Source organism: Python bivittatus, unplaced genomic scaffold, assembly GCF_059951505.1.
Source record: "Python bivittatus isolate LINGU-HERP-01145 unplaced genomic scaffold, Pbiv_v1 ctg000980_np1212, whole genome shotgun sequence".
NCBI lineage: Eukaryota > Metazoa > Chordata > Lepidosauria > Squamata > Pythonidae > Python > Python bivittatus.
The window spans coordinates 839,197-863,559 of record NW_028277125.1 but is presented as its reverse complement, the minus strand read 5'-3'; the positions used below and the strand labels follow the sequence as shown (position 1 = coordinate 863,559).

General features: G+C 59.6%; 2 protein-coding genes across 2 annotated transcripts in view; one reads left to right on the top strand and one right to left on the bottom strand.

Annotated features, from left to right (window-relative positions):
* LOC103067590 (uncharacterized) overlaps positions 1 to 17,587 on the top strand; it is a 90,159-nt gene extending 72,572 nt beyond the window's left edge. The window contains 18 exon segments of the mRNA XM_088132203.1: positions 351 to 553; positions 914 to 1,058; positions 1,392 to 1,642; positions 1,930 to 2,100; positions 3,148 to 3,275; positions 4,093 to 4,361; positions 4,585 to 4,796; positions 4,965 to 5,109; positions 5,509 to 5,759; positions 8,140 to 8,269; positions 8,411 to 8,579; positions 9,780 to 9,959; positions 11,614 to 11,744; positions 11,999 to 12,198; positions 15,189 to 15,327; positions 15,464 to 15,595; positions 16,780 to 16,906; positions 17,441 to 17,587. Coding sequence (XP_087988329.1) covers positions 351 to 553; positions 914 to 1,058; positions 1,392 to 1,642; positions 1,930 to 2,100; positions 3,148 to 3,275; positions 4,093 to 4,361; positions 4,585 to 4,796; positions 4,965 to 5,109; positions 5,509 to 5,759; positions 8,140 to 8,269; positions 8,411 to 8,579; positions 9,780 to 9,959; positions 11,614 to 11,744; positions 11,999 to 12,198; positions 15,189 to 15,327; positions 15,464 to 15,595; positions 16,780 to 16,906; positions 17,441 to 17,510 — 3,053 coding nt within the window. The 3' untranslated portion in view covers positions 17,511 to 17,587.
* A 238-nt stretch (positions 17,588 to 17,825) lies between these two features.
* The window catches only part of ATP13A5 (ATPase 13A5), a 38,164-nt gene continuing 31,626 nt past the window's right edge, over positions 17,826 to 24,363 (bottom strand). The window contains exons 21-31 of the mRNA XM_088132202.1: positions 23,968 to 24,087; positions 23,677 to 23,756; positions 23,048 to 23,090; positions 22,457 to 22,566; positions 22,134 to 22,230; positions 21,385 to 21,457; positions 20,298 to 20,472; positions 19,876 to 20,060; positions 19,221 to 19,309; positions 19,040 to 19,120; positions 17,826 to 18,340 (exon numbers count right to left, since the gene is read on the bottom strand). Coding sequence (XP_087988328.1) covers positions 17,984 to 18,340; positions 19,040 to 19,120; positions 19,221 to 19,309; positions 19,876 to 20,060; positions 20,298 to 20,472; positions 21,385 to 21,457; positions 22,134 to 22,230; positions 22,457 to 22,566; positions 23,048 to 23,090; positions 23,677 to 23,756; positions 23,968 to 24,087 — 1,410 coding nt within the window. The 3' untranslated portion in view covers positions 17,826 to 17,983. The remainder of the gene's footprint in view (positions 18,341 to 19,039; positions 19,121 to 19,220; positions 19,310 to 19,875; positions 20,061 to 20,297; positions 20,473 to 21,384; positions 21,458 to 22,133; positions 22,231 to 22,456; positions 22,567 to 23,047; positions 23,091 to 23,676; positions 23,757 to 23,967; positions 24,088 to 24,363) is intronic.

The following is a 24,363-nucleotide window of genomic DNA, read 5'->3' as shown; positions in this document are numbered from 1 at the left end:
CACTACCAAGTGGGCGAAGCTGCTCTCGGCTGTCAGTTTCGCCCTGGGCCATTCCAGTTCACCTCTCAGCCCCTCCCAGCTGCCTTCTTCCTTTTTATCTCTTCCTCGTCGCCTGCCTGTTCTACCTCCCCCCCCCCACTCCTCTTCTTCTCCCCTTTCCTCCACTTCACGGCCCTGGCAACAGGCAACCAGTCTGGCTCTACACACACACCCCTCTCCTCTCCTGTCCTCCTCAGTCCCTTGGCCATGTTGACTAGAGTTTAGGGGAGCTGAAGTCCTGGGATTTCATATGAAAAGTTACGTGTGGGTGAGAGAGGTCTTTCCCGTGACTGCTCTGGCGTCTCTTCCAGCCATCTCCTGCCCTGCCAACAGTCATTACAGCAGCTGTGGGAGCCGGTGTGCTTCCAGCTGCATTACGCCCCCAGGGCTGCCCCCCTGCAGCCCATTACCAGTAGAAGGATGCTTCTGTGACGAAGGGTTCGTCCTGAGTGGAGACAGATGTGTCAGCAGGAGCGACTGCGGCTGTGTGGATCACCAGCACAACTACTACCAGGCGGGTGTTTCTCTTCTGGCGTGGGAGGTGGGGGGCGTGATCTGGGCTGGCTTTGGCCCGCATGCGCTTCTGTGCTGCAGGCTCTCTCAACAGAGGGGCTGCGCTCCAGAAGAGGGGCGGAAATCTGCCTCTTCGGAACCAGTATTCGACGGGACACGGGATCCAGAGCTCGGGCCATCCGAGGTGCAATCTGGGGGAAGCGGAAAGCCGGCAGAGACAGAAAGGGCTGAGCGACAGGGAGGCTGGGCTGGAGCAGCCCGCACCCAAGAAGGGGTGATGGGGGGGGCATCTCTGCAGGGGAAGTCACGCGGCTACAGTGGCTTCCTAACTGATGATCTCCTCCTCCTCTTACTCTGGCAGCTGGGGGAGAATTGGTTCACCAGTGAGCTCTGCAGCGAACGCTGCACCTGCGGGCACAACAACAGCATCACGTGCACAGCGTGGCAATGTGGCGTGCAGGAGAAATGCGCTGTTCAGGATGGAGTGCTGGGTTGCTACACCAAGAGTAAGTTTAGTGATGGCCAGCGTTTCAGACTGGCATACGTTTTGTGATGGGCAGGATGGGGAATTGACAGAGCTGCCGGCAAATCAGCGTAACATGCTGGCCTTCCAAGGGCAAAGAGGAGAGATCGGTCTTCTGGCCCAACAGACCAGTCCCTTAGAAGCTCCGAGGAAAGTCTCCAGGGAGGAGGTGGGGTTTGGTCCTGAGCACACCAGACAGACTTGGTACAGCGAGAGGGGAAAGCAAGAGAGATTAATCTTCAGAAGGGGTCCAGGGTGGCACAGCCATTGTAAATATGCCCCCTTGAGCTTAGCCAAGTCTCCTTGCATCACGCAGGCCGAGCATCATGCCACGTGGTTGGTGATCCCCATTATTACACCTTTGACAAAGTAATGCACACCTTCCTGGGTACCTGCCTGTATACCCTGGTCACTGCCTGTGACAACAGCCAGAAATGCACCGTCACCCCCTTCAACATCACTGGGAAAAACGAAGACAGAGGCTTACGAGGAGCCACCTACCTTCGGGAGGTCCATGTGGACGTGTACGACATCCGGATCACGCTCCAGAAAAACAAGAAGATTCTGGTACAAACGGGAACTGGGGTGGCTTCAGGTCTTCTGGGCACTTGCCAGTGACCAGTCACTTTTGACTGAGCTTCAGTTTAGGCGTGTATTGAGTCTCCCTTTATAGCCGTGGCTGGTTTGAAGTCTGCGCTTGTTCACAGGGACTTTCCAGAACCGTTCAATCCTTTGGGAAGAGCCAAGTAGTTCTGTGGCTCTCCCAGTGGGGGGACCAAGGAAACACCGCAGTTTTCTGGCCATGTGCGCATGCTGCTTCCATCCTAGTGCTGACTCATGACTGTCCTCCATAGCTCAACAGCATGAGAACCTACACACCAGTGGAAAGCCGCTACCAACAAAATTCCGTGACAGTGGGGAACGTCGGAATTTACGTGGTGATGGAAACTGACTTTGGGCTGATGGTGAAATATGATGGGAATCAGTACTTGGAGATCAGCCTGCCAAGCTCCTACTTCTCTCAGGTGAGTCTCAGATGAAAAGGGATCCAGGTGAAGGCTGAAATGTTGGGTTTGTTCTCAGCTTCATCTCTTGGGAGCAAACACTCCTGCTGGTACCCTCAACCACAGCTCTATGGCTCTGACTTCTCCTGCTCACTAGTAGTTCTCCTAAGGCACACCAATGGGCTTCCTGAGTTAGGCCCAAGATCCTCTGAGCCTGGCATCCTGGCTCCAGCAATAGCTAGCCAAGTACTTCTAGGAAATTCCCAAATAAGATTCAAGTCAGTTGGCCGGTCCCTAGCTGGTCACCTTCCATCAGCTGACTATCGGAGGCCGTCTGCTTCTGAAAATGGAATCCCATTGAGCTATCACAGCTAAGAGTTATTTGGTCCTCTGCAAATGGGTTTAACCCTGGTCTCCATCTTCTGGCACTGGGTTCCATAAGTTAATTGTGCATTATGTGAATAAGAGCTTTCTTCTGCTTGTTCTGTATTGATTGCCAGTTTCCTTGGATGCCCTGGACTTCATCTCACAACAAAGGGAGGAGCATGTATCTGCATCTTATATTTGGACAGCATGCAGAACTTCACATCCCTGTGTCAAACTTGCCTTGCTGAAGCCCCACCCTTTCTAACCTTCTGTCAGTCTTCCATATGTGCAGCCCCAACTCCCATAAGGGGCAAGCAAAAATTTTGGAGCTGAAGCCCAGTATCTCTGGACAGCAGCGAGTTTGGGGAAATGGATACAGGCCTCCTCTTCAGAAAACCCTGAATTAATTTAGGTGACCTCTGAAGAACCAGGAACTCCTCCGGGAAAGGGCTAGCCAAGGCATCACAGATGTCTTCACAGCATTCCTCCCACCAATGAAGCCCCTATTCTAGATTCACTCAGCATCTTGAACCATCAGAGGATGGTTTGGAATGAGGCACTGAACTGCCCCGATGCTCTGAGGATGAAACTACCCCATTCTACCAGGCAACGGCAGATGGAAACACGGCCATGCTGTGCATTAGGGTCTGTGCTTTGGACTTGGGGTCCAGGAGCACTTGTGAACCTCCCTCTTGTCTTCAGGTGCGTGGCCTCTGTGGGAACTACAATGGCCGAACGGAAGATGAGCTGTTGATGCCCGATGGATCCCAGGCCAAGAACGTCACTCAGTTTGGGAACAGTTGGAAGGTGGAAGATCCTGATGATTCAAGGTGTGTCCCCCTGCCCGCCCGCCATTTATTTATTTACTTATTTAATTCTATGACGGTGGCACCTGACTCCAAATTGATTCTGGGTGACTCAGAATATAAAAGAACAAGATTTAAAAAACAAATAAATGAACAAGACAGAAAATCCACCAAAGACAGATGCAACCATCTGCCAAGGACATCCGATAAGGGCTTCCATCCACCCGACACCAAGGCCTGGGAGAACCACCAAGTCTTTAAGGCCTTCCAGAATGCAATCTGGGTGGGAGTCAACTGGATCTCAGGGGGCATCGCATTCCAGAGGGCAGTGCCATGACACAAAAGGCACGCTTCTGGGGTCCCAATAGATGACGCTGTTTAATCAAAGGGATCCAGACTGTGCCAACCCTGTCGGCTCATACTGCCCAGGCAGAAGCCTCGGCAGTTAGGTGCCCCCTCAAATAACTGGTCCCTATGCCATGCCAGATTTTACAAGGAACAACCAGCAGCTTGAATCACACCTGGAAGCACACTGATAACTAGTGCAGATCGCAATGCAGAGGTGTCACATGGGTATGCCTTGGCAAGCCCACCCCTGCCCGTGCCACTGCATTCTGGGCCAGTTAAAACTTCCAAGTGGTCTTCTAGGGCAGCCCCGTGTAGAAGCCAATGCAGTAGTTGAGCTGTGAGGGGTTCCCAGCCTTGGTCTGCTGGAGGAGCTGCAGATGCTGCCAGGGCTGCTGGCTGGGGCCGCCCCCCTTCCCCTTGAGTTTGAGAGGCACCTAGTCCCACTCCGTGTCTAGTTCCCCGGTCAAACCCCTTCCACCTGCCTCTGTTGCAGCTGCCTGCCAGACACACGTCCAGAGCTGGGTCCGCCCTGCACCCCCGAAGCCCGACCGTCTGTGGAAGAGCAGTGCCACGTTCTGCAATCAAGTGCCTTTGTCCCCTGCCACCCCCTGGTGCAGCCAGACCTCTTCATCCAGACCTGCATCTATGACATGTGCAAATATGACGGGATGCGTGCCACGCTGTGCGCGGTGGTGCAAGCCTACACAGATGCCTGCCAGGCCAAGGGAGTCACCATCCAGTGGAGGAACAGCACTTTCTGCCGTAAGCACCCTGGGAAGCAAATCGGGGGGCGGGGGGTGTCCAGGGAAGAATCGGTGAGGTGAAAGAGGAAAAGTCCAAATAGGAACAGAGGACCGCACCGGGTCATCATGCCATAGAGGGGGCGGGCATCAAAACACCTGACCTGGCCAACGCTCTTCCCCAGCCGGTCTGCCTCTGCGTAACCGGGAACTCTGGCTGAAGCCGCTGCCTTTTCTTCCCCCAGCTCTGCCCTGCCCTCCCAACAGCTTTTACTCCAGCTGTGCCCTGCCCTGCCCCCCGACCTGCAACAATATTTACGCCAGCGAGCTCTGCGAGAAGCCACCTGGGGAGTGCCTGGAAGGCTGCGTCTGCAACGAGGGCTTCGTGCTCAGCGACGACCAGTGTGTGCCGCTGAGCCAGTGCGGCTGTCAGGACAAGGACGGCCGGTACCACAAAGTGAGTGGGGCGGCCCCAGGCAGGGCGGCCCCCGTCTCTGCCCCAGCGGCCTGGCCGTGGGGGGGGGAGCCCCAGCGGTGCCCGAGGCTGGCTGCTGGCCAGCGGCTGAGGCAAGGGACTCCCCTGGTGCCCCCCTCGCCCGCCCCTAAGCCATGCTCGTTCTGACAGATCGGAGAGAGCTGGCTCACCCCCCACTGCAGCCAAAAGTGCCGCTGTCGCCGAGGGGGCACCATCAAGTGCCAGGAGTTTGGCTGTGAACCCGGGGAGGTTTGCAATGCCAAGAAAAACGGGAAGTTACACTGCAAATCAACAGGTACGGGTTAGTGCTAGGAGTGCTAGTTGTGGGGAGGGGAAAGGGAAGCCGAAGCTCTGGGCAGGAGGGTCTCCCTCGGGGCTGTCTTTCTGAAAAGTGCAGCCGCCACTGAGCAGGAAACCCCCTCCCTCCCCTCCCCGCCTCTGGGGGTTCAGCTGGGGAGAAACCGGGGCATGGTCCGGGAGAGAGCTGCGGGGGGACCAAAGCCCGAGGGTCCCTGGAATTAGTGACCCGCTCAGGATGGGCGGATGCTGCCAGCTGACCCGCTGCTGGGAAAGGAGAACCGCAGGCAAGTCTGCTTGGGGACAATAGCATTGAGGAACCTCCATCTTGGAGCCCCTGGGCCCGTGACGGTGCAGGAGTGGCTGGCTGACCTCCCCTCCCTCCCTCCCTCCCCAGGATTTGGGAAGTGCCTGATCACGGGAGACCCCCACTACATGACCTTTGACGGCCTGCTGCACCACTTCCAAGGGACGCGCACCTACGTGCTCTCCCAGACCCACCCCGCTGCCTCGGAACGCCTGGAGCCCTTCAGCATCGAGGGGACCAACCGGGTGGTGGTGGGCGCCAGCCAGCCCTCCGTGCTGAAGGAGCTGCTGATCCGTGTCTACAACCACACGGTGCTCCTCAAGCAGAGGAGGAGGCTCGTGGTAAGGACTCCCCCAGCGCCCCCTGACAGAGCAGCGCTGCGCCAATGCTGAGCTCGAAGGCTTCCTGGCAATCTTCCGCGTGGCTGCTGCACCCTGGGGAGGCTGCCCGGCTTGCCTTCAAAGCCGTTTCGCCAGCTTTAGCTCTGCAGGGCCCCACCATCTGATCCAGCTTGGCAAGTGCCAGGGGGTGGCGGGGGGGTGGATGAGGTGCTGCCGGCAAGTCCACAGGCCTGTTTCCAGCCTCTGGTCCTGAAACCGAGGGGCAGAGAGAGCAGCTGGTGCGCCAGAAGGACCCCTGGCAGGTCCCCTCTTCAAGCAGGAGGGGTCGTTGCACCTCGCGCTCCCTTGGCTCCGGGTGGCACAAAAGCCCTGGATCTTTGCCACCCTTTACCAAGGCTGTGAGTGGGCTCGGGATCCCGCTCTCTGTCCTGAAGCCAGCAGTATGCTGGGCATTTGAAGGAGCGGGTGAGACAAGGCTCCTGCCTGCTAAAATTCAGCAGAGGAAGGCGAAGAGGACCATGAGGGTGCAGGGGGGAGAAGGCTGGCTAGGCCTGGAAGAGCCAGGCTCAACCCTCCCCTCAGCCTCGACTCTGGGCCAGACCTCCTCTTCTGCCGAAGCCTAAAGGGAGGCTCTCCTGGGCAGAAAAGTGTCTGGCTCTCTGCAGCTCCAGGCCGGGCTCTGCCTGGGCGAGGCAGAGGAAGGGAAGTTTGGGGAGGAGAAGCGGGGGGGGGGGCTTTTGTGGTGAAGGTGCTGACAGCAGGAGACTCGGGGTGATCCCTGCCAAGGGTTGGAGAATGGGCCACAAAGGAGACATTTCCCTGCTTCTCTCCCTCCCCCCCACCCCCAGAGAGAAGGATGGAAGAGGCTCTTGGCTGCCAAACAGAGCCACGTCCCCCCACGGCATGGCAGCTGGGGAGTTCCCTTCCCCCAAATGGGGTGTAAGCAGCACCCCGCATAAGGCTGCCCTGGGATCCCCTGGGCTCTCCTGGGGCTCCATGGGTGAACACTCCCCATACCTGCCTCGCAGGGCTCCAGGCAGAACTGGTAGTTCGGGACAGGGGACCTTCTGTGGGGGGAAGCAAAGGGTCTGTCTCTCCCCACCCCAGTGCTCCTGCCACCCATGGACAGGAGGAGAAGAGGTGGGAAAGGGGCAGACCTGCTCCTTTGCTGCCAGTTCTCTGACACCCCGAGATTGGAGCACTGATCGCCAGAGCCCCACTGCCCCCCTTTCTCCTTCTGTTGGGGGAAGAGGGTTTCTTTGCTGGGGGGAGCTGGTACCCCAAAGGCCCCAAGGCTGAAGAGAGGGGCTTTTGGCTCAGGGCTTTTGGCTCAGGGGAGGGCCAGATTCTCCTTGGCGTGCCAGACCCTGGGGGGCCACCAGAACAGGGCCCGCCACCCACCTGTTCCGGCAGAAGTGGGAAAATAGCGCCTTTGCAGTGGAAGAAACTGGGGATGGGGCGGCCATCATGGTGGGCTGGGGTTGGGTCGAAGACGGCGTTGCGCGTTCTCGTCCTGAGCAAACGGCGAGTGGCGCCTTCTTGCTGGGCAGGCGGGGTGGGTGGGCGAGCCCTGGAGCAGCTGGCGGGGGCAGGATCTAAGAGCAGAGCGCCGAGAGTGGGGACGGCCAAGGTCGGACGTGGGATGGGGGGATGAGCAGGGATTTGGGAGGGTGGCCCCCCACCTGAGCTACATTTGGGCAACCGAGCACTTAGCAGACACGGGCCGAGGCACGCAGAGGAGCAGAGGGTACGAGAGGTCAGGACAGGGCGCGGCCGTTTTGCCGAGGCCGAACTGCTGGAGCAGGGACCCGGCTGGCGTGGACACGGCCCCCGGTAAACTCAGCCACAGAGCACGGTGGCCTGGTGCAGTTGTTAGCCCAGCACCATGGGTCATCTCCTAATCAGATTAATTTGTGCTGCCAAGACTTTTTTCGCTGCCATCAGACCACAACGAAAGGATGATGTCCAGATCTGAGAGCTGCTGTGGACCTTCCCAGGAAGGTCCTTTAAAATGGCTTGTTCCTGCTAGCCTCTGCCCCTCTGCCGCCCGAAAGGAAGGAAACAGATGGGCGATCCTTGGCCCAAAGCCACCGACTCGTGGCTGAGGGAGGGGCAGCACTTTTAATTTCCCCATTTGTAGCCTCGGCCTGCAGCCCACCAGCTCCTGGCCAGGACCGGCTCTGGGATGCTCTGCCTCTCCACGTCCTGCACACGTTTTCCGAAGTGGCCCAGCCTGGCATCTTTCCTGGCCTGGGGGGGAGGGCAGGCTGTTCCAAGAAGCCTCCCTCTGGAATAGGAGCAGGTCAGCCAGGGGAGCTGCCTGGCTGAGCTGACGCTGCCGTTGGAGGACCAGGGTCACACTCCGATCTCTTCCGCCCAGGTGGACGGTGTGCAGACTGTGCCCCCGGCGCGACCGCACGAGGGCCTTCGCATCCATCAGAGCGGAAGGCAGATTTTCTTGGAGTCCGACTTTGGCCTCTCGGTCAGCTTTGACGGCGTGGAGAATTCAGGTGAAGCAGCTGCCCAGGGGAGAGAGGACCCTCCAAGGCTCCCCTTGGGCTCGGGCTGAAGGAAATCATTTCAGCACTGGGGGGGCTGGATCGGCCCAGAGCCTCGGGCCCCCACCACAACATGCCTCTTCCTCTTGGCAGGGATCGCGCTCCCCAACAGCTACAAAACGAACCTTGAAGGGCTGTGTGGCAACTTTGACGGGAGATACAAGAACGACTTCACCAGGCCAGATGGCACCCTGGTCAAAGATGTGAATGCCTTCGGGAACAGCTGGCAAGTCCCCGTCGAGAGAGGACCCCCCCGCCTCAGGTACTGGCTCCCCAAAGCAGCAGCAGCAGCAGTGCAGGCCAGGCTGAGCCCTCCCCAGGCCCACCGCGGCCCCCTCCCCCTCCTGCCACGCTGCCAGGGGCATGCTCCTTGCGGAGGAGGGTCAGCAAGGTCCCAAGGGGTGTAATTTGACAGTAGCCTAAGCTTGGTTGCAGAATTAACCCATGGGGGGGGAAGCGGTGACAGCAGACCCCCCAAAGCCTGTCCTGCACCGGTATCCCCGGATCCTAGGCCAGAAGGTCCCCAGAGGCACCAGTCCAACCCTGCTCTGAGCACTTCCTGGCCGGTGCCTGCCTAGCCTCTGCTTGGACTCACCCAGGGAATGGGGACCCCCATCTCTCGGGGTGCTGGGTCCTTCTTCCGAGGGCGCCGATTGAGAACTCAGCCGCTTTGGTGGACGCTGCTGCTGCTGCCTCCCTCGCCCAGTTTCTTCCGGTAGCTGGGCAGCCCCAAGGCCCCTCTGTCCTCGGCGGTGGGGGCCTCAGTCAGGTCCAGAACGGGCCCGCAACAGCCGGCTGCCTGGTGGAGCCAGGAGCCGAGGGATTTCCCTGTTGCCTTCTTAGCAACGGGCAGGGTGGAGAAAGGGCGAAGAAGCAGCCGAACTGGCGAAACGTCAGCAGCTGTGGGTCCGGAACAGCTGCAGGGGCGAGTGAAGCCTTTAGTTTTGCTTTAGATGGCAGGTGAAAGATCCACCTCGTCATCAGGAAATGACAAATCCGCCCCCCCATAACTTGTGCTCCCCTCCCTGCACTAGGTGTGCAATAATCTCAGGGAGGGGGAGGGGGGAGGGAGAGATGGGAGCAAACTGACCATCCCCAGGCACAAATTCTTTGGCCGGAGGAGGGATTGTGGGGGGTCCAGGGCACCTGTCCCACTCAACAGCTGCCATCCCTCTGGGCACAACAGCGCCCTCCTGCCTCTTGCACGGGCCCGCTGCAGATCTCACTCGTGTTGGTCGTGGTCCCTCCTGGCAAAGTTCTTCCCTCTCCCTGGGATGAGCGTGGCCGTGCGGTGGGTGCCCAGACCGGCCCCGGGCGCTTCCTTGTTGCCCCCCGAGCCGGGCTGCGCGAGGAAGGATGTCTGCCAGGGCGGCCCAGGCGGAGGGCTCTGTTGCCAACGTCCCCAGGCTTCGGGGCAAAGACCCGCCCACCTTTCCCCCTGCCGAGCGCCTTTTCCTTCCAGGCGAGACCTCACTGCCGAAGAAGCCCCGGAGGAGGCGGAGCTGGAGGTGGGGTTTTCCCTCACCTGCTCGGAAGACGACGTGCGGGCGGCCAACAGCAGCTCGGCCTGCGGAGTCCTGGCGGACCTGAGCGGGCCGTTCCGAGAGTGCTTCGCCCACGAGGCGCCCGGGCACTTCCTGCAGTGAGTGCCGCTTTCTTCTTCTCCGGGGAACGCGCTGGAGAGGAGCCGCGGGGAGGCTGCAGGAGGAGGGGAAGCCGGTCACCTGCTCAGACCGGGGGAGTCGCTGCACCCCCACGCGGCCCCCGAGGCTGCGGAATTCAGGGCGCCTCGGCCGCTTCTCCGGGTCTCCGCTTCAAAACCTTTATTCGGTCATTTCTCCCCGTGACGCTCTTCTTTCCTCTGGCCCCCGAGCCCGCAAGCACTGAACTTCAGCCCGAAGCCACTCGAACTGCGGGCTTTCGGGGCTGCGGACCGCCTTCCCCGGCAGTTCTGGCTGTTGAGGACGCAGCAGCCGGATTCCGTCCTGCGCTTCCTCCCCAAGGAGTCCTTGGGGGCGATAAGCAGCCCTCTGGCTGACCGAGAGAGCCTCTGGGCTGGTTCCTTTCCTGATGGCCGCCTCCACCACTGCTCGGTGCCCAAACCCCTTCCCTGTGGCCATGGGGATCTGGGCTCCAGGGCGAGGCCCCACAAGAGCCTTTCCCCCTTGCACCCAACGTGCCCTAGTCCACTCCTCCTCCTGCCCATCCCTGTGGCCTTGTCTTCGTCTTCTCCCCACAGCCCAGCCCATAAGTGAGTGGGTCTGAAGTGTCCTTAGCGGGGCTGGCATTTGGGGCACCTCCCCCTTTATTGCAGCACCAATGGCAGCTGCAAGGGGGGCCAGCTCTGTCAGGCTTTGCCACCTGGGAGGAAGCCCAAGGAATGGCAGGGCCTGGGCAGAGAGGCAGGAAGGGGCAGCCATCGCAAGCCCAGAGAGGCCCTCTTCCTCCCTTGTGTCTCCCTGGTCCTTCCAGAGGGTGGTTTTCTCCTCTGCCCCACGCGTTCACCCCCCTTTCTGGGCAGCACCCGATGCAGGACAGTCACCCTCCTGCTCTCACTGCCCTAGCCAAGAGCCAAAGCAGTAAAGCCTCTCCTTTAGTATGCGGAAGAGTCACAGCCTCCCAGGATTTAGGAATTTCCAATCTGGTAGACTTCAGAGACATTTTCATCCCACCCTACTCCACCCCACCCCCAAAATAAATAATCCCCCCCAATTCTTTGCTTTTTGATGCACTCTTTCTCCCTCTCTTCCATTTCTGCCACCTTTTATTACCTCCTTCCCCCCCCAGCTGGGTTTACCCCGGATGCTTCAGCTAGTTCCTCAATTATCCCATTTTGGGACCTCACACCATACGCTGAACTGCCGAGAGGCCCAAGGGGCTGGATCCAGGTGACATGGCTCCCCACAAAGACCCACCTGGAGTGGCTGTGGTTGCTGGAAATGCTGCCCCTGGGCCTCAGTGTGATGGGGGAAGAGGGCCCCTGGGTAGGGGACAGGAGCAGGGAGGCATCCCTCGTCTGTTGGGGACCGGCCACTGCCTATCAGCCCTTCAAGGTAGACCAGATTAGGAAACCAAAGTAAGGTAGACCTGTGGTACTGTTAGTGGTAACAGGATCTTCCAAGTCTCAATGCAGTTCTCCCTCCCCTCCCTCAAGGCCACCCCATCTTCCTCCTACACTCCTCCTCCTCCTCCAGTGTTGGGGCCCCCCTTCCTTCCCTGCTCTGGAGAGGCCCCTCCCGGGCAGGGCTGGGCCCCTGCCCTCACCCGGGTGCCTGCTGCCTCTCCTCCTGCTGCAGGAGCTGCCTCTTCGACATGTGCAGAGAAGCCAACAGGGTCACTCGCCTGTGCCCCATCCTGGAGCAGTACGCCGCGGCCTGCCAGAGCAAGAACGTCTCGGTGGCCACCTGGAGGGCAGTGATGGGCTGCGGTGAGAACCAGCAGAGCTTTTCTTCTCCTTGAGCTGACCCCAGGATGAAGGCTTGGCCTCGGAAGCCAGCAGAATCACCAGCCCCTCTCCTGCCCCAGCCCTCCGGGGGTCTCTCTTTTCCCCATGGTGCCAATGGGCAGCCCCCAATCTCACCCTGGCTGCCTCCTGGTGGACCAGAGGGAGGGGGCCCAGGCTCCCCAGGGTGGAGGAGGGCCGTTCTCTCGCCTTGACTGCTTCTGCTTCTCTGTCCACAGCACCCAACTGCCCTCCCCACAGCAAGTACAACCCGTGCATGTCCGCCTGCCCCCCGTCGTGCTCAGAGCTGGCTGTCCCTGACGACTGCAGCCCCCTCTGCCAGGAAGGCTGTGAGTGCGACGACGGCTACGTCCTCAGCGGCTACGACTGTGTGCCCTTCCGGGACTGTGGCTGCAGCTTCATGGGCAATTACTACCAGGTACGGGCCTGCTCCTGCACCCCACTGCTCCCCACCAGCCGTCACCCCCTTCAGGGCCAACTCACGGGTTCCCTGTTCTGCAGCAGAGGGTCTTTCTCCGGCCCGCGGGTGCTGCAAGCCTGGGACAGACCGGATCCCCCGACAGGCCAGGGACTGCTCCTGCCTGCTGGGAGGCGAAGGGGGCTGCTCTCGTCCCCCAGAGCTCCTCCTCGGAGCCCTCACACCTCCGCTAAGAAAGGAAGGAGCGGACAACTGCTTTTAAGCTTAGGGATGCTCAAGATCCAGGCTCAGGCGCCAGGCCTGAGGCATGATTTCAAAAAAGAGGGAGACGGTTGAGGGCTGTCTCAACCCCCAGGCGAGGATCCCTGGACCGGACATTGTGACAAGCTTACCTGCCAACACACGTGCGTGTGCATAAAGACCTTGCTCTTTCAGTTCAGAGCACAGGAAACGAGGAGGAAGTGCGAGTACAAGGAATTAAAGGCAGGAGGGGAAAGAGGAAAAACCTCTTCACGCCCTTCACCGACTCCAATGCCTCTGGGTCCCCGCGGACCATCCTTGCTTCCATCCTGTCCTTAAACGAGTCACCACGCGGCCTTCAGCCTTCTCCCTGCCCTTTGTCTGAGCATCTGTCAACTCTCTGCTGGTCTGCCCCTTCCTCTCCTATGGGGTCTCCCTGCATACCCTCATTCTGGGATTCGGTCCGGTTTGTCCTCGCTGCGTGACCAAACCGTCTCAGCTGGCTTTTCTGCTGTCGGGCACCCCCCTCTGATGCCCCTGCCTTCAGGGCCTGTCCCTTCCAGAGCCCCTCCTCTGGCTGTCCCACCCCCGCTTCTTGCGTACCCTATTCCCACCCTAACCCCAACCCCATGCAACGTTGATGTTTCTCCTGACACGCTCACCCCTCACACTCTCCACACGACCAGCTTCGCTTCTTTCAACAAACGTTCTTTCCTCACAACAGACTACATGCTACCACCACCTTTCTACCAGCGCTTGTCCAACTTAAAAGTCCCCCCCCCGTTTTCCATCTTTAGTAACCATTCTACGAAGACACGCAGATTCATCTACCCGCTCTGGTTTTCTGCCATTTATACATTACAGCGGTTCACCCCCTTTTCTCTGTAAAGCCAGCTACGTTGGTCTTTGACGTGTTTGATCATTTTCCGATCCACGTTGCTTGTTGCGTGGTACAATCTGCCTCACGTGCCCTGTTAATCTTTCAGATTCTCAGCCCACAAAACATCGCAGGCGTATGAAAGCGCAGGTACAGTTACATCCCCGGTGCAGACGCCTCCGATAGTCAGGCTTTCCTCGTACGTTGTCCGTAAACGCATCGAGCCACCGAGGGGAGATCGCACATCTTTGTCTTCCTGCTCAATGCTGAACCCTTTGCTGAGCATCCCATGGATCCTCTCGCGGGCTTTACTTCCCCCTGACACCATTCGTATCGCTTTCAGCAATCAGTCTTCCATATTCTTGCAAAGCATTGGCTTTATCGTACGTTTTCCCTAAAACAGGAAATGTCGTCTAAGATGTCTTCCCTGTGTTCACACATCTCTCAGTGACAGAATGTGGGCTGCGTGCTCGCTGCGTGGCATAAAGCCACGCTCCCCTTCCCGGGCCGTGCTCAGGGTCACTGCCCCTCTCCTTGCCCACAGAATTATGCCAAGCACCTTCTCAGGCAACTCACCCCCTGTGCTTTTTTGCACTCACTCTTGCTCCCTTTCCTTTTGCACTGTGTTCTTCAGTCATCAGGCTGCACAGATGCAGCCCTCTCTCTCTCTCTCTCTCTCTCTCACACACACACACACACACACACGCGCAATTAAAAATGTCCTATAGCCACGCACAAGCAAACTGCAACCACATTTTAACATTTCTCATCTACACCCACAATCTTACACTAATGTTCTCACTGCACGTGTGACTTCCTTTTTTTCCTTTCTTGTGTGGAACAATAGCATTTATAACATGTGATTAAGTTCCACATGTTGCTATAATTCTAATGCTCATCTCTAAAATGCTCCTTCCAACATTCGCTCACTTCAGTTTCATTCCAAGTCATTTCAATAGTTTTATTCTTAATTCCGGTCGCTCTGCTGGAGGCCCTTCGCTAAGACCTCTTCACCCACTTCCAAAACATTTATTTCGATCAAAATTCCTCTGCATTTTCTTTACCTCTTTTCATCCTGATCATTCCTTGCTCTCCTTGACTGCATTCTTTGTAATTGTCCTTTCTTCACATTCACATTCTTCTTCTTCCCCCCCAGCAATCATTTCCTTATGTTTTTCTCCTCTTTCACTGTATCTTCCCACCAAACAGCCTATTTTTTGTGTTTCCCATTAGTACTTCTGTGGACCTCTGTATCTTAATTTTTTTTTCAGCTTCCACATCATCTTTCCTTACGCCCGTTCCCCATTCCTCCTCAGGCGATGACTTTCTATTCCATTTTGCTTAACAGACACAGACTTTCTCTTCCAGCAGTCGTTCTACTTTCATTCTAGTTTCTGTCTCTTCTGTTCTTTTCTTCCCAGTCCATTCTCTCCCCAGATTGATTCCTGACTCTCCCCCACAGGCCTGTCCCCCCTTTACAGTCTCTCAGTCTGCTCGCATCCTTCATGGAACCGCTCAGCCCTTCATCCTCAGCAACCCGCTTCCTTTAAACCCGTACCAGGAGTGAGTTCCGTTCCTTGTTATGCCGAAAATGTCGGCGGCATTGTAAGCCGCAGCGGGCCTTTTCACAGAGGTTATGATATGGAGGAGAGGTTGCTGTTCTCCTTTACAGTCTTTTCGTCGCCATCGCAGGCACGTCTGGCCGAAATGGCTTCTCACACCCATCGCTCACGTATTGCTGGAGAAACCCGAGCGTTTAGGCAATCTTCTTCCTCCTGAGTGTTTCTGTTAGCGGCTGATTGGGGTGAAGCGGGTGGGAAGGGCCCTGGTTGGCCAGGCCAGGTTCATCCCCTGCTCCCTCCTCCTCTGCCAGGCTGGGCAACGCTTCATGGCCGATGACTGCAGCCAGGACTGCATCTGCATGGACAGCTCCGGCCTCTCCTGCACCCCGACAGCCTGTCCCCAGGACTATCGCTGCGGGATCTCCAACTTCACCCGTGGGTGCTACCGCTGTGAGTGTTCCTGGAGACGCCGAACGGTTGAGCCGCAGCAGGGGGGGAGGGCAGCAGACACAGGCGCTGCCCCACCCACGTCTCCAAAGGGGGCATCAGCTGCCCATTTCCAACCCCCTTCTCCTTTCCTCTGCAGCCGACCCCTGCCAGCCAAATCCTTGTTTGCATGATGGGGTTTGTCTGCCCGATAGCACCCTGGATGCCTTCTACTGCATGTGTCCTGAGAAATATCATGGAAAACTCTGCGATATCGAGGTTACGCCAGAAGGTAAAGCCCTTCCTCACCCCGCCCCCACCCCGCCCCCGTGGTTTTAGCTGACGTAAGCGTGCAGGCTGCTTTGGGCCCTGGAAGGGTCCCCAGACCCTGTCAGTCCCAGGCGGTCAGTTCGGCTCCAGGCTGAGGGCCATCAGCCGCCTGCTCTCCAGGCAGGGCTGTGCGTGGTGCTGGGCTGCCCTCCCGGAGCCCCAAAGAGAAGAGGGTTCCCGCTGCTTGGCGCACCCAAGGAGGAGTCTGTCCAAGGTGGCCCGCCATAAGCCTTCTCCCCAGGCTCTCCTTAGGCTTCCCCCGAGGCTCTTGGGCGCAGAGGCCTTGGGGAGGACACAGGGCCTCTCCTTCCTCGGGCCTGGACAGGGAGGGGTGCTCGGCATCAGCAGGGCTGAGAGTCACCAGGCCCTTCTTGCCAGCAGCAGCGCTGGGTTCCCAGCCACAGCAAGCAGCCGTTCTGCTCTTTGACTTCTCTGGCCAGTGCGGCTGGCCCTGCAAGGACCCCAGCCGAGCACTGCCACATTGTCTGCCCGGCCGGAGGGAAGCCGGCGTTCCCCTTAACGTATGGAGGCTGCACGCAGGCAGCAGACTGAATTAGCCCGCCTTCAGGGTCCGCACAACGCATCGATTCAAAACCGAACAGGCCAGGTTCACACAATGGCCTGAGCTGTTCCCCCGCCCCTGGCCCATCCCGAGCTTAACCCGAGCCAACATTAGCATTTTGCACAAAGGGATGCTCTGCTCTTTAACCAGCCAGTTAAGTGTGTCTGATAGGGCCCCCAAGCATGCATGCGAAAAGAAAGGACTCGGCCCCTTGAGGCGCCCTGGCCTCGTGCGGAAGAGGCCGCCCTTGCCTTCTTGGAGACGTCTTTTCCACCTTCCCAGCCTGGCCTCCAGGCCAACCCTCCGAGTTCCTGATGGTCTCCCATCCAAGAGGCAGCCTCCCCACCGTCCCAGGTCAGCCGAACGGCTTAACGCTGCCCCCTCCGAAGGCAGGTGCCCCACGGCCTTTCACGAGCAGAGGGGCGCCGCAGCCGCTTGCCCTCCCAGCGCCTGAGAAGCAGCGCCTGGTGACCGAGCCAACCCGTTCCTGGGCTTGGACACCCCCGCAGCCCAAGTGCTCGAGGGCCCCCCGCCCATCTGCGGCGCCCCCGGCCGAGCCCCGCCGACTGCCCTTTCTCCCGCAGAGGACCAGCTGCCCCCGGATGGGGAGGACGACCGGACCGTCATCTACGTGGCGGTGGGCGTGGCGGCGGCCGCTGCCGTCCTACTGGCCCTGCTCGTCGCCATCGCCACCTGCTTCTGGGCGCGCAGGTGAGACGCCGCCACCACCGGCCGGGGTGCAAAGGCGGGGCGGGTCTTCGCGAGCGAGCGAGGCCGCTGGGTGTGTGGAGGCCGGCCGGCTGGCGAGGGCAGCACCCAGCAGCGAGAGGGCAGAGGGGGTGCCGCCGGGGGGATTCAGGGGCACGGAGACAAAGAGTGGAACGTAGGAAGACCCTCCCCCGCGGGCAACAAGGAGAGGAAACCAGGCAAAAGCAGCTGAGGCCGACCTGGGCCGAGTTGGTGGGGGGGGCTGCTAGGGCATCGGCTGTTTCCGCTCTCGTTTGCTGCCGCCACCCCCGAGCGCATCCCCCAAATGCCAGCACCGTTGGCGGCAGCATTTTCCACTTGGTCCCCCGAGTCAGCAAAGAGCCCCCCAAAGCAAAGAGGGATAGAAGAGCCCCCCTTCTGACCCTCAGGGCTGGAAACCTGAAACTCTAATCAAGCGAGCCCCCCCCCCGTTGGGACCCCCCTGCTCCTCTGGCCCCGCCTCCCCGTCCTGCTCTAACGCCAGCCTTGTCTTGGCAGGAAACGCACCCGCCCCCTCCGGACCCGGGACCGGTCTGCTCACGCCAACCCCGGCTTTCAGCACGACTAGAAGGCGCGCCTCCCTGGCCCTGGAGTCCGCCTCCCTCAGCCCGCCTCCAGCCAGAATAAACCAAATTATTTTTCGAAGTGTGGCGGCTGCAGCTCATGAATGTTCCCCAGGATCTCTTATTCAGGCCGAGGCCAGCTGGGCGAGTCGAGACGTCCCGCTTCAGACGCTCTCCTTAGGCCTCCGGGTCCTCCTCCTCCTTCCTTAGCCTCACAAAACCACACCCTGCCCCCGGTACCCCGACGGCCCCCGGCCCCATTTCTGTTGCTGACAAAGAGCGGGCAAGCAAACCATGTGATGTTCCCCCAGGGGAAAAAAACGACTTTATTTTGCACCGGGGGACCTTAGCAGCCTGTTTAGGAGACCTGAAACAGCTTCACCCGCTCAGTTCTCCTTGGGGAGGAGCTGGGTCCTTGGGCCAGTTTCCTCCCCGACCCGGGCGCAACCAAATGGGGAGGGGTCCCTTCTGAGCAGGGCTAGATGCAGGATGGGCGCCGGTGAGGGATCTCCTGTGCATCCTGATCCTCAGTGGCGCCACCCCTGTTGAAGGGCTTGGTGGGCAAAGCACCGGGGCTGCTCCCCTCTGGCTGCGCACAGCCGCTGCTGGCTCTCCCGGTGCAGGTCCCCAGGTAGCCTGTGGCCTCCTCCGGCTCATAGGCGGGGTTGAGGTAGGCCGGGCTGCTTCCGTCTTCTGCTAAGTCTCGCCCACTTAGGGGAGGCCACGTCGCATCCCCTTCCAGCTGCCGCTGCAGCACGCGGTACCGGCTGGAAGATCGGAATCGGAAGAGCGCCTTGATCAGCAGCCAGAGGCGTCGGTTCTGCAGGATGCCGTCCTGGAAGAGGCAGGCAGGCAGGGAGGAAGGAAGGAAGGGACTACAGTGGCCTTCTCCTGGCCTGCTCCTTGCCACTGAAGGCGGAAGGAAGGGAGTCTCTGAGCCTCAGTCACCGCCCCCCCAGGTGGGAGGCTCTCAGGGAACTGGGGGCCAGCAGCTACTCTGTTCCGCCTCTCCCCCTCAGAAAGAGTGAGCTGCACAGTCCCAGCAAGGCTGCCTCCCTCCCTCTGGGGGGCTACTTCCATACTGGTGTCCCCCAGGTTTGTGTCAGAGTGTTTTCACTTGGGGGGTGCCCTGGTGGGGCTTGGCAGGACAGGCAAACAAACCGGCCCAGGCAGAGCCCAAAGGCAGACCCTCCCCATTCCCATGCCGTCCTGATCTGTGGGGCTCCCGCTGAAAGGGGAGGGGAGCAAAGTAACCCCCGCCTAGAAGGACTGCAGCAGAGGGACCGGCCATCAGGACAGGCAGTGGGACTCCAGGAGGGGAAAAGGCCCACAGAGGCCACCTCTAGCCCCGTTTTGCAGGAGAGGAGAAGTCCTGGAGCCAGCCCTCCTTGCAGCCCCCCACTCTTCCCTGGCGGAAACTTGTGGGTGGCTTTTGGGACTGGACGCCAAGACCCGGAGACGTTTGCTTCCCAGCTAAGCTGCATCCACCCCAGGAGCCACGGATGCTTTCCTGGGGAAGGACAGTGTGGCTTACCTCCACCAAGAACGAGACCAGGAAGGTGACCAGGAGCATAATCAGGACGTAGACCCTCCAGATGGTTGGAGTGCAGAGAAGCTGTGGGGAGGGGAGAGGCTCCCCGTCAGTTGACCTGGCTGGGCTGAGCCTGCAGGTCCACCCCTCCTCGTGCCCAGGACGAAGCGTCCTGCCCACTCACCTCCATCGTCTTGTAGACAGCATCCAGGTCGGCAAAGAAGAGGAAAAGGGAGACCGCAAGTTGGGCGCACAGCATGCCAGAAAAGATATCTGAGGTTGAGGAGGGGGAGGGGGAGGGGGAGACCCTGTCAGTCCCAGGGAACAAGCGGACCTCTCACACCCAACAGAGGGACGGGCAGTCATGCGGGGCGTCCGGTGCGCAAGGGGCCCCTGGGCTGAGGGCAAGGAAGAAAGGGGGCCTCTGACCCCCAGTTCCCTCCCCAGGCGGGTACAGGGCAGGAGGACTCATGCCCCTCGGGGCGTTTTAGTGCCCCTAGTCAGTGCGCAAAACCACAGCCCTGCAACGCGTTCTGGTTGAAAGCAGAGAGCCACGTAGCTCCCGCCTTGATGCCGCCCCGAACGCCTTTGATGCCCGGCTGTCCGCCCGGGCCGGGGGTAGGTGGCAGCTGAGCCCCACCCGTTGCTTCTGCTGCATGGTGCATGGCCCTGTTTCACTCATGTTTGTGTTCGTTTTCCTTCCTTTCTAATTGCAGCCTACCTGGCAATAGGGCCAGGTGGCCTCCAAACGTAATAGAATCACAATATCGATAACGATTCTGCAAACCCCCAGGCAAGGAGTGGGGAGACGAGACAGGGGAGGGGGGCGCCCCACTTACAGTTGGTGTAGACGGGCTTCCTGAACGGCTTCCCCTTGGAGAAGACGAAGGCTATGATGACGCAGTTGACGGTCACGAGGGGCCACAGGGTGGTCGTCTCATAGCTCAAAATGCCGTGCTCCTGCGCTGTGGCATTGGCCGTCCCATTGCCCGGGCAGGCGGGCTGGTTTCCCAAAGGGCACCCACTGGAAAGGACGGAGAGCCCCAAGCGTCAGCCCTCCCGCCCACCCTCCAGTTGCCCCCCCCGTGCAGCAGCCTTGCGGGAGGGGCACGTGGGTTTGCCTGCCCTCCCTGCCCCGCCCTGGAAGCGTCCCAGTGGTGCTGAGAGGCAGAGCAGGCCCGCCTGCGCCAAGACCTGGGGGGCAGCAGCCCCAGGACCCTCCCCACTGGAAGGACCTCCCAACCACTGGGGGAGTGCTCACCAGTGGCTGCGCAGCCGTGAATACCACGCCTGCTGCTTCACGTAGAGGAAGCCAAAGACCTGGACGAGGAGGTTCAGGCACACGTTGAAGAGGACCGACAGCAGCAGCGGTGGAGAGAGGAGCCGCCCGGGGGGCCTGTAGGGGGCCAGCTTGGGGTAGGCGTGGGTCAGGCTCACTGGGGGGGAGGGGAAGAGCATTCCAGAGGTGCCCCAAGGAAAAGCAAGATCCTTCTCCGCCCCGCCACCCATCGGGGCCCCCTCCTGCCCAACGTTGCTTCAGGCAAGGGGGAGCAAGAGGCAGAGTGGCAGGCAAATGCCTGCTTGATCCCCGAGCAGAGCCATTCCTGGGGGTGCCCGTGCCCAAGAGTGATGCCAGCATCCGAACCCTGGCACTGCCTGTCCAGACGGGCTCCTTGTGGCTGAGCTCAGTCTGGGAGAGGGTCAACCTGAAGCACGCTCAGCTGTGCAAGGAAGGACTGTCAGGTGGTTTCAGACAAGACGCTCAGCTTGGCTAGGACTTTGGCGCCAACCCAGTCAGTCTGCTCAGCTTATGATTCCCAGGGCATCTCCTGGCACCCTGGCGCCTTTTGATGACTAGAGATGAGGGGAAGAGGGCTCCCACAGTGGGATCTCTGGTCTGATCATTGTGAAACAGCCTCTGGGTTTAAGAGACCCAAAGGGACCTTCCTCTGTCTCTCTCCAAGATGTGGTGTGGATGGGGGCGAGGCTCCTTTCGGCATTCGCTGGCATGTTCTGGGTCCCAAACAGTTGCAGTTACAGCACTTTTATTGGGTCTCCTTGATGGGATGTTGGGCCACTCGGTTACTTAGAATCCCTTCAGCATCTGTTACACCCAGGAGCATGGGGCTCATGCTGAATTTAGTCCTCCCACAGTAATCGTACTGTGGGAACCCAGAAAATGGGAACCCGTTTCAAGCATGTTGTATGAAGGAGCACCTGGGTGCAGAGCAGCCCTCCCTGCTCCGCCGCCTTGCCAATGTCTTGGGAAGCCCCTCCCCAAACTCGCAGCCAGCATGAGCATGCCCAGATGTGGCTGGGACAAAACAGGCAAGAACGGGGCTGCTTACTTGTTAGGCAAACAACAAGGGTGATGCAGACATCTTGAATCAGGTACTGGTAATTCCCAAAAATCTGTAATTGCTAAAAGGAAAGTGTTAATTCCAAGAAGGGTTTTACGGCCACATTCCGATTAGCATTTCATTCACAGGGATGTGCAAAGGGGCCCTGGAGCTTGCAAAAGGACCCCAAGATTGCTACTGGGGGGCAGGTACAGCCCCCCACCCACCCACCCAGAGCGTTGCTCTCTCATAACCCTCCAGCACAGGATGGCCTGCGCGGTAGTTCAAAAGCCAAGCCCGCCCCCGCCCCAATCCTCCGGTGATCAAGCCAGAACCGGGAACGTGCATTTCACGCAGCAGCTGCAGCGGCGCCAAGACCGGCGGTTCCAGGGGCAGGCAGTGTTTCGTCTACAGCTGCTCCCCCTCTCTGCTCCCTGGCCTCTGTCCGGGGCAGCTGGAGAAGGAGGATCATGGCGGGCAAGGAGGCTGGCACGGGAATGGGCAGCCTGCCAAGACGCTCCGCAGACAGATCCTTCTCTCGGGCTCCCAAGTGTCTCCAGGGCCTGGCCTCCGTCCCGCAGCATGGGATGTCCACAGTTTGGGCAGACCTTCAGCTCTCTGAACACCTCCCAGGGCCATGAGGGCTGAGCCGGTGGACGTGCCCTGGCTGTGCCAGGCGGCTCCCGATCCTCTCAGAGGCAGCTGCTTCCCCCACTTCGGGCCCTGTGGGTGGTCCCCCAGCGCGGCCCCACACCTACCCAGAAAAGCAGGGTGGCGGCGAAGAACTGGAGCATGCCATAGAGGGTCAGATACTTGAAGACGGCGAAGGAGGCCACCAGAGCGGCCCGGCCCTCCCTGTGTCGGGGAGAGGAGAGCAGAGGGAGTTGCGTGAAGGAAAGCAGCAATCTCCCTCCCTGCTCAGCTCCCCAGGCAGGCATCGCCCAGAGACGGGAGGACCATACTCGCGGAGCCCCTCTCAGGGTCCTCCCACCCGGGAAAGGAGGGGGGAAGGGGCGGGAAGAGTGGCCCGTCTGCAAGCCGGCTGTAGAGGAACAGACCCCCAGGACCCCCCCCCCCATACCTTATCAGTGCTGGCACACACTCGATGTTGGGAATCTGGGAAGTGAAGGGGGAGGCCACCGAGGCCTCCTGCTCGGACAGAGAGATCCCAGCATGAGCCATTTTCAGGGCCTGGAAAGCAAGCGCACTCGTTCACGCTGCCCCTGTGTCAGTGTCGACAGTAAGGATGTGGCCCCTTCTGTCCTGGGCGTCCAGATGTTCCAGCTGTGACCACATCCCTGCAAATGGAGGTGACCCAAGTGGTGGGGTGGGGGGGGCGAAACCAAAGTGCCTCCTGAAGGGCCAGACTCAGGATTCCTGGACAGAGTCTCCCAGGGCGCCCTTGGGGCGGTTTTCTGTGTTTTAATTCTAATAAACGTGCAGATGTGAGAGCAGGAGCCGTGATACAGATGCTTTGATGATAAAAAGAGAGTTCTGCATCCGCAATCAGGATTTTAAACATTGAGAGGGTTCCGAATCTTCTCTCTCCGCTGGAAGGGTGAGTTTTTAAAAGCTATGTCTGCCTTCGTTCGCCCAATCTGGGGAGCAGGATCAGACGGGTGGCAACCTGTAGGAAAACATCAGCAAGACCCTGGGGAGGGTTCTCACCTACCCCACAGTCGTTGGCTCCATCCCCACACATGGCAACGTAGTAACTGGAAGAAGAAGAAGAAGAAGAAGAAGAAGAAGGAGAGGCCCGTGGTCATTTAATCTCTCTGGGCATGGAAAGGCACCCAGGGCGGATCCTCCCCAGGGAGGGTTTCCTGCCACATCTGCCTCGTGTCCTCCCCAGGCTCAAAATGGTCTGCTGCCCATCCTGGGGTCAAAGGCAGTCCTTGCTTCCCGCAGGTCATGGCCTGGGTGGACAGCTACTCTGCTCCTTCTACCGCTCCTCCTCTGCCCTCTGGCATTGCCAGGGTGGAGGGCCTTTGGCGGGGCGCTTGGGCACGGGGACCCCCCTTCCCTCCCTCGCCTGCATGTCATGGCTGCTTCCGGAGCCTGCGGGCAGGGCTGGCTGGCCCTGGCTGACCCGGGAGGGCAGTTTCACAGCAGCCCTTTCGGGCGCTTCGTGACAACGGTCAGGAGAGAGTCCGCTGGGGGCTCATCAGGGGTCGGAGTGCCGGCGAAGCCACGGCAACGGCCATGGGGGCAGCCTATTTCCTGCCAGTCTAGGCCCCAGGTGGGGAGAGAGGACGTCAGCTCGGTGCCCACCCCTTCCCCCAGATCATGAGAGGAACCCACTCAAGTTTCTGAAATTCTTCCACGAGGCTTGACTTCTGCGCTGGAGACATCCGGGCAAAGACCGTTCCGTTCACGAGTACCTGCAGAAGAAAGAGGCCACCGTTTACCTAACTGTCCGGAAAAGGGCCTCCTCCTCCTCCTCCTCCTCTGCTGCCCAGGAGGAGAGGAAGGCAGGGCCTGCTGGGGGGGGTGATGCCTTGAAAGTGATGAGGGGGGCAAATCGAAAAGAAAAGGGAGCCGACTCTGGAGTCAGGACCCCTCGGCAGCGAGGGGGCTCCCTTCCCCACTCACCTTGGGCAGCAGGCTGCTGAAGGACTTGGTGAGGGTCTGATAGGATGCCCCAGTCAAGACAAAGTGGAAGTCACGGCCCCCCTCTTTTGGACTGGAGTCCTCCAGGGTAATATAGAGGCCCTGAAAATTAGGCTTCAATTACTGTTTGCCCCTGCTTGTGGGGGGCTCATGGAAATGAAATGCATAAAGGCATCGGATGATGAGCCAATTGTCCCAAGGGAAAGACCCTCAAAGGAAAATTCTGTCTGCCCTGGCACTCCCCCCCCCCGAAAGAAATCCCATTCCAACCTGTCCAGCTGCAGCCTGAATCTTCCTCTCCCCCGCCCCTGGTCACAGCGGCAGACCCACATCCCCTCCCCGGAAGCAGTGCTGCTTTGGCCCTGGATGCACGGACGT